We start from the raw sequence: 8,338 nt of genomic DNA, 5'->3' as shown, positions 1-8,338 counted from the left end.
TGACGGGCTGGGAGGCTCGGGCTCTATCCCCGACAGAGGCCGCCCTGGGCGTGGGCAGCCTGGTGCCCACGGGACTTCCCTGTGAGAGTGGGCGGCGCGGCGATCATCACGCCCATCCACACGCTCGTTTCACCCGGAGCTCTGGGGCCCGGGAAACGAACCCCCGGCTGCAAATCCACGCTCAACCTCACAACCACTGTGCGGTCAGTCACCTACCGCTGGTTCACGCAGGGGCTGGAGAGCTCGGCGAGCAGGCGGAAGTTGGCGATGTACTGCAGCGGGCCGTCTTTCTGGGTGAGGAACACGAGACGCGGTCAGGCGTGACATTCTCGCAGAGTCTCCCGCACGGAGACGCACTGGCGAGCCCGCAGCAGACCTCACACCCTCACACCCACCTCCGCGCCGGGTCTGCTAACGGATTCTCCTCCTGATGGGCCTTAGCGGTCACCAGGGGCCGGAATATTGTAAAAGACAAAAGTGGCCCGGCCGGCGCACCTCAGGGGTTGAGCCTTGACCTATGAACCAGGAGGTCACGGCTCGATTCCCGGTCAGGGCACAGGCCCGGGTTGTGGGCTCCATCCCCAGTGCGGGGCGTGCAGGCAGCAGCCGATCCATGATTCTCTCTCAGCACTGATGTTTCTGTCTCTCCCTCTCCCGTAAGAATATAACATAAAAATGCCACGGCTCACTCTGGCCAACGTGGTGCAGCCACGTCCCTTCGAGAGCCCTGCGGAGGAGACTCCTAGTTGCCGGGGTGAGGGGTGCATTAACCCTACATGCATCTAGGAAGATGGGCAAACACCAAGAGCTGCACAGTCCTGAAGGTTTTCAGTGAAAATTCAAGAAACTGGGGCCATCTGCCTTCCTTGAGTGTGTGAATCCACGCCAGTGCCCCGCAGACCCCGCGTGAAGGTGGGCTTTGTGCACGGACGAGCTGACACATGGCGGGAAGGACCCCGATGCGGCCGGAGTCGGTCTGCAGGGCCTGAGGGTCGGGGTTTGCCTGGGTGCCCCCGGGCGCCTCCCGCCCGCCAGTGTCCAGGCGGCCTGCACTCACCAGCACTAAGAAGAAGGCGTACAGCGAGGCACAGTGGTGAATCAGGAAGTACTTGTCGCCGATCACGTCCCAGTGCAGAACGATGATCAGCAGGTCTGCGAGGAGGAGAGAAGGCGGAGTCACACGGGACAGCGCTGCCCAGGGCGTGTACAGGTCACTCTCCCGCGCACGGAGCCCACACACTCTGCTCCCGCCTCCGCGGCTCCCACACAGCTGCGCCCCACACCTGGGGCTGCCCGGCATGAGGACCCCGAGTGCGCACACTGTTAAAGCATGAGTGAGCCCTGGCCGGTGTGGCTCAGTGGACAGAGCCACGGCCTGTGGACTGAAGGGTCCCGGGTTCTCGTCCAATAGGGCTTCAATGGCCAGCGCACGAGCCAGCTCCCGCTGGCCTCAGGGTCCGGGGCCACTCCAGCCCCAGCCGGCACAGGGAGTGGGACCAGGAAGATCCAGAAGGGAAGGAGCCAGGATCCTCCCTGGTGGCAGCACCCGTAGCCCGACTTTTGCAAATGTTCCCCTCACCCCACGCCACGGCCGAGGGCGCCCACTTTGGGCCCCGTGCAGGCGACTTGGAGGACAAAACTGCAGGAATTCTCTAACCCCTCCCGGGAGCTCTGAAGGCCACAGAGGGACCCTGACTAACCCGACGCGCCCAGGTCTCGGGGGGGGGGGGCCCTCCCGCAGCTCTGCTCCCCCTCGGGGCCGGGGCCGATAGGAAACGCTCTCCGCCGTGTGGGTCCTAAAGCTGCCTCTCAGATCAGCCATCACCCGGAGCACAGACCACGGACGCCAGGCACAGCCCCACGGGGACCTCCTCAAGAACGGAGGAACACGGCACATACCAGAGACGAGGTAGCCGGAAGCAATAGCCACGTTCACCTTCGCCAGCAGCGAGTCGCCCCTAAGACAGTTTTGGAAGAAAGTTCCTTTTTAGCACACGGGCTACAGACGACAGGGTTTCTTCCTACTGGGACAGAAACGCGATCAAGGTGCTCCCCACAGTCTCGACCGGTAACCTCCTCTGCACAAAGCGCCGCGTTAGCGTGATAACACCCCTGCCTGCACGAGGAGTCATGATTTCTCCTACGATCAGCTCCGTTTCAGGAAAACAGTTTTACCAAAAGACAGCTTTTCATACGTGTGTCCTCGTGCGAGTTGTTTGAGAAAGGGTTCGAATGGGACTCGGACGCTGATTGTGATGATGTTTGGGTCCTTACTGTGAATCAGAGACTCGGACAACCTCAGGAAATGGTCTCGCCCGCCGCCTGGAGGCGGCCCGTCAGCTCCCTCCCTGACGGCAGCTCCCGGTGGGAACAGGGCGGGCCCTCCTCCTAGCGAGACCCTCTGCGCCAATTAATGCTCCTCACTGCCATCAGCAAGCGCCAGGGGCCAGTCCTCCGCCCTCTGGTTTGTAACGTGAGTGGCAACATGCACACAACGAAGTGAGGAGCCGGAAGCCAGCGTGGGAAAGACTGGGCAGCGCCGGCGTCCAGCCGCACACAGACCCAGGGAAGCCGGGCCGGCGCGAGGCAGCAAAGGAAACGCAGACACGCCAGCCATTATGACGGCGGAAGCCTGATGAGGACAAAAGCTGGTCATGGATCGATTCTCTGTTATGAGGTTCGCTGTGGGCGAGCGTGTTTATAAAATAAAAATTATGAAAAGAAAAAGCACTGGAGGTTGTTGCGGCAGATTCCACGGGAACCTGGTCAGGGAACTGATTCACTGAGCGGACTTGCTTCCGAGAACACCTTCCCACGGAAAGTGTGGGTGGTGGGGTGACTCTGATGGGCGTCATTTCGTATCGATGAATTTTTTTAAAAGCCGAGCCCTGGCTGGTGTGCTCAGTGGTTAGAGTGCTGGGTGACCCACACACCACAGGGTCCTGGGCACGGACCTGTTGCAGGTTCAGTCCTGGGCCCTGGTCAGGGCAGGTGCAGGAGGCAACCAATCCAGGTGTCTCTCTCACATCGATGTTTCTCTCCCCACCTCCTCCCTTCCTTCCACTCTCTCTCAAAATCAATGGGGAAAGACTCTCGGGTGAGGATTAACAAAAATGAAAAACAAAAACCCAGCGAGAGAGAAGTCGAAGGAGCTGCCCCGGTTGCCGCAGCCCGGGCCGTGCTGCTCAGAACACGCCTCCGCCCTCACCCTGCGCGGCCTCAGCTCCTGCTCGGACGCCAGGGAGCGCGGGAGGGACGTGCATCCCAGGGGAGCCGCCACTCATCTGCTGATGGGCGGGCTGTTTCCAAATCTTAGCTATTGTAATTGTGCTGCTATGAACATAGGGGTGCCTATATCCTTTCTGATTGGTGTTTCTGGTTTCTTGGGATATAGTCCTAGAAGTGGGAGCACTGGGTCAAATGGCAGTTCCATATTTAATTTTTTGAGGAAACTCCATACTGTTTTCCATAATGGCTGCAGCAGTCTGCATTCCTACCAGCAGTGCACTAAGGTTCCCTTTTCTCCACATCCTCGCCAAGGCTTGTCATTTGTTGATTTGTTGATGGTAGTCATTCTGACGGGTGTGAGGTGATCCCTCATTGCCGTTTTAATTTGCATTTCTCTGATGATCAGTGACTTTGAGCATCGGGCGGCACGGCCTCTCTGTGGAACCGCCTCCCCGCAGGGACGGCTGGTCCTCCTGGCGCAGCTGTGGTGTCGGGTGAGGGTCAGACGGAACTGAGGACTGTCCTGCCTCAGACCCGCCCTCCGTGGGGAGAGCCCGGCGACGCACAGGCCAGCTCCCCTCTTGCTGAAGCCAGACCGAGCCCAGCCCCGAGGCGCTTTCCGTGCCAGTGTCAGCGACACCGACTGACCGTCAACCCCAAACCAGGGCACCGCGGCGGGAGGAGACTTACCAGAGCGGGTCCGCGATGGCAACCTCATCGAACAAGGACACGGACAGGCTCAGAGCCCCGACCACCAGGGAATGGCAGGTGGAGACCACCCTGAAACGAAAGGAACGGACCACGTGAGGAGCCGTCCCACGGCGGCATCGGCGTGAGGCTGGCAGCACGTGGACGCGGGCCAAGAGGCGTTGGGACCAGCTGGGCCTGATTCACCGTTTCTTCCTGGGCGTTCGCGAGTCACCTGCTGGGGAGGCTCTGACGCAGGAGCGGAGCCGGGTGCCCCCAGTGCCGAGGGGGCCGCCCGCCCTGCGTGTCCGGGTTCCGGATTCCTTTCTGCTCCAACAGCTGGAATGACTCCAAGTCCACTGGCGACAATGCGGATCCTGAATCAGAATTCGCACGGCCCCAGGGGCACATCAGGTTCCTGGGCCGTGTCTGTGGGAACCTGTCACCGATACGAAAGCGCTTCTGGACAGAAAACCGGCCCCGAGAACTTCCACAGAAAACCTGATTTTGAAGGAAACAAATGCCCACGTGAGAGCTCACAGCTCCAGGTCTCCTTCGATGGAAGGAGTCAGGTCTCGGTGGAAAACTCAGTGTCCAGGCGCGAGTCTCGCTAAGAATGGAGCGACTCAACCCACAGCCACGCTCCAGGGCGTGCGAACAAGAAAAACGATTGTTTTATTCTCCGTCAGACTAAAGGACGGAAGGAACAACACGGTCTTCTCTTTAGAGGGTCACGGTGGGCAATGGCTTTCTCTCCACCCGGCCCCACATCTGTAAAGGTGAGTGAGACAGACCAACCAACACACGTCTCGATGTTAGAACAGACCACTGTAACCTGAGAAACCAGACCTAGCAGAGAGCGTGGTCCTGAACAGATACGTCACAGGGAACCCAATCGCACGTCCAGGCTCCAAGAGTCACACCCACGGAAGACAGCGACCAGGAAGCCTGCGTGAGAAATGCCAAAGGGGCATTCTGAAGTGAGATCCACCAGCCCAGCCGTCTGGGGACTGGCGCGCCCTGCGCCCTGTATTCCACGTGGACACAGCAGGATGAAAGGGTTAAGATGCTAACGCCCGAGAAGCCCTCGTCTAAACAAGCCTCGTGCAGCCAAAACCAAAATAAAAAACAATCGCGCGGCCGGCTTTCCGTTGCCGTGTGAAAATTCTGTGAAAAGGGAAAAACGAACATCAAGAAAGTGTCTTTCAGACAAAGTGTAACACTCTGTCCCCGAGGCCAGGCCGCGGGCCCGGCTCCGCTGACAGCCTGTGCGGGGGAGGGACTGGCAGATGCGCCCCGAGAAAGTTCAGCGTCACCGGGACCGGCGCTCCCGCCGCGCAGGGCGGGGCCGCGGACAGCCTGGGCCGCTGCGTGTGGATCCACAGGCCGTGTGCTCAGACTTCACAGTTAACTCTTTAGAGACTCCACCGTGTCTACAAAGAAACACCAACATGCCACCCGATATGACAGTTCCATTTTCTCCGGAAGAGAGTAAAATGCGTGGCGTTGAGGAGACGGCGCTCCACTTTCAAGGAGATAGTGACCGTGTTAGAACAGCAACTCAAATTACTGACGGGATCACCCACGAGCCCTGTGGGTGTTGGAAGAAACCGTGCGGCTCAGACAAAAGGGCTCGGCCCTGCAGAAGCCGGTTTACCATCAGGAGCACAGACACAAGAGGCCCGTCTCCCACAGGAGCCGTGTGGATGGACGGGGACAGACATGGCAGCTCTCGGCATGTTTTCAGAAAAACCACAACTGAGTACAGCCAGGCCCCTCGCACTAACTAAACGCGCTCTCTCCGCGAGAATGGCCTGGCGTTTTCCCGCCTGCCCCTCGGTGGACGGCCCAGACCCGGTTCCTCGGAGACCATCCCGACCGGGCAGGGAGGGGTGGGCGTGGTCACCTGTCTGCATCCAGTCAGCACGCTGGATGTCAGGACGTGCATGTGTGTGCACTTTACTCAAAACACAGCCATTTTTATTCCTCCTCTGCACCCTCCGCCTCCCGGCGTTAAGCCCGTGTGAACCCAGCTCCGGTGGGGACGGGACTGCCGAGAGCAGGAGAAGGGAGCGCCTCACCATTATCCCGACTCCTCTTTCCCGCAGAAACCGAGGGGCGGGCGGTGCCCAGAAGGGCCAGGGTAACGCCGACTAGAGAAGTGCTGTCAGTTGCATCACATGTTCATCCATGTCTGCTCTCCTGGCCTGGCCCTCCCCCAGCTCCTGGGCTAGCAGCTCTCCAAGGTTCCTGGCCTGTGGCTCCTCTCACCGTGGAGAAAGGGAATGAAAACAGAAACACAGCCGCGCTCTCCCCGTTCATCTTCCTGTCGGTAGAGTTTGGAAACGGCTGCTCTCTCCTGGTTCCCGCCGCAGAGCGACATCCTCACTGTCCTTAAGGCAAGTCACAGTCATTTTCCCAGAAGCCCCTGGGGAAGGGTTTTCACTCGGGGGGAAGAGCTGCAGGACGTGTGAGCCGGACCAACCTCCGTGTGTTTGGGCCGGTGATTCCGGCCGCTTCAGAGACCTGCTGTTTGACAGTCAGCGTTAACTTCAACTGAACAACAACAGAAAGTTCCGTCACACACACACAACCTCGCGCTAATAAAACCGACACAACTTTCTATATCCTTCTTACATGTCTGTTCACTTTCCACTTATTTTTGTTTAAAAAAAAACCCCTAAAAGCAGCTTTTCCTTTAGAATTATATAACAACAGGGAGGATGCTAGAGGGCTCTGGGTCGCAGCGAAGAGTTCACGGAGGGAGACGGCCTGTTCCCGGCGGCGGTCAGCTGCCGCGGGCGGCGCGGCCAGGACTATATATAGGCTCTGTCGGTGGCTCGTGTTTGCTGCTGCTGCCGTCTCGCTGCCAGGACTTGGGCTGGTTATCGTAAACGTTTCAGAGAGGAATGCAAGACCGTCCTCTCACCGCCAGCTGGCACGGCTCCCCCGCACGAACCCGGGAAGCTGACGCGTTTTCCTACCGTCCTTCAGCGTCAGAAATGGTTCAATGTTCCTTGTATGAGAGCTAGCAACTTGTCTTCTCTCTTCGTCCGACAGTCACAATTTTGAGCTTAGATTTTCATAGATCCGAAACGAAAGACTATTGTTTCATTGGTTTTCAGAGGGACAGGAAGGGAAAGGGAGAGAGAGAGACATTGATGGGAGAGAGAGAAATGCCAGTGGGCTGCCTCCCCCACGCACCCCAACCAGGGATCAAACCTGCAACCTGTCCCGACTGGGAATTGAACCGGCGACCTGGTGGGTGCACGGACGATGCTCAACCAACTGAGACCCACACAGGCCGGGGCTAAGTGAAAGGCTTTTTAGAAACATTTTAAATAATTTTATTTCACAAACTAGCTCTCGGGGAAAAGCCCATGACGGTTTGTAAGCGTTACCTTGAGTTCCACTCGATCTTCTTCTCGGAGCTGAGGCTGTTGAAGCCGGGAGACACCCTCCTGGAGAACCAGTAGCTGACGAAGTGGAAGAGGAGCTGGAAGGCGCCCAGGCTGGCGAGGACGGTGCCCAGGACCAGCGTGTCACCCGCGTCCATGGCTCCCCCGCCTGCGGAGGGAAGGGGGGCTCTCAGTGGCTTTCGGCAGCTCACAGGGAACCCAAATCACTGCTTTAATGTTAAAAGCGTGTGACTGCCCTTTGAGCCATTTATTTTAATTTGGCGCAAGTGTAGGGCTACAAAGAAACGGTAAGAATTTGAAGCTTCTGCCAGCGAGCGGGCATATAACCTTGTATTTATATTTAAAATAAAAGAGGGGAAGCCCCGTGTCTCAAAGAGCTCAACAATCTTTCCTGCCATCTTTCCATGTCAGGAGACAAATGTAACCTGGAGACATGAAAAAACATCCAAGTCTTGGGGTTCACCATTAAAAGGGAATTTCAAGTGCTATCACTAAAGTATTCTTTTAGTAATATTTTCAATTCAACTTAGGACAAGTCACCTGATTTCTCTATGCCTCAATTTCCTTGTTTATAAAATGAGAGTTGGTTAGATGACTTCTAAGAAACAATTAAACCCCCCAAAAATCATAACAGAACCAACATTATCTACCATAGCAAAACAACCAAGTAATTGCATAATCAAAACTAATTTTACAGTAGAACAAACAACATTGAAAACAAAATATAAATCCTAAGAAGACGACGACCATCTGGGAAATTAACCAGACCACTGCTGCTACTTAAATTAGTACTGAACTTTAAAAAAAAAAAATCCTGCAATCACACATATCCCTGGACCAAAAACCCTCCGCACTTTTCCTCGCTAAAATAAAGGGGTTTCCGTGAAAGAGTTTCGGGTTTTAAGGGGAGGGCTAGGGGAAAGAACGCAGGAAGCACTTTCAAAGTATGTTTTCTGTCTCATCAAGCTGACCTATTTTGGCTCCTAAAAATCTTAGGAACATTT

General features: G+C 56.8%; 1 protein-coding gene across 5 annotated transcripts in view; it reads right to left on the bottom strand.

The window, feature by feature from the left end:
- The window catches only part of LOC102751799 (transmembrane protein 56), a 41,210-nt gene that overhangs the window by 2,232 nt on the left and 30,640 nt on the right, over positions 1-8,338 (bottom strand). For all 5 annotated transcript variants that reach the window (XM_015563385.1, XM_015563384.1, XM_006762923.2 and 2 more), the window contains 5 exons: positions 7,317-7,482; positions 3,919-4,008; positions 1,900-1,958; positions 1,058-1,152; positions 217-290 (listed from right to left, as the gene is read on the bottom strand). In XM_015563385.1, coding sequence (XP_015418871.1) covers positions 217-290; positions 1,058-1,152; positions 1,900-1,958; positions 3,919-4,008; positions 7,317-7,482 — 484 coding nt within the window. The remainder of the gene's footprint in view (positions 1-216; positions 291-1,057; positions 1,153-1,899; positions 1,959-3,918; positions 4,009-7,316; positions 7,483-8,338) is intronic.

The sequence above is a fragment of the Myotis davidii genome, unplaced genomic scaffold (genome assembly GCF_000327345.1).
Source record: "Myotis davidii unplaced genomic scaffold, ASM32734v1 scaffold217, whole genome shotgun sequence".
NCBI classification, from domain to species: domain Eukaryota; kingdom Metazoa; phylum Chordata; class Mammalia; order Chiroptera; family Vespertilionidae; genus Myotis; species Myotis davidii.
This window is presented reverse-complemented; position numbering and strand designations above follow the sequence as displayed.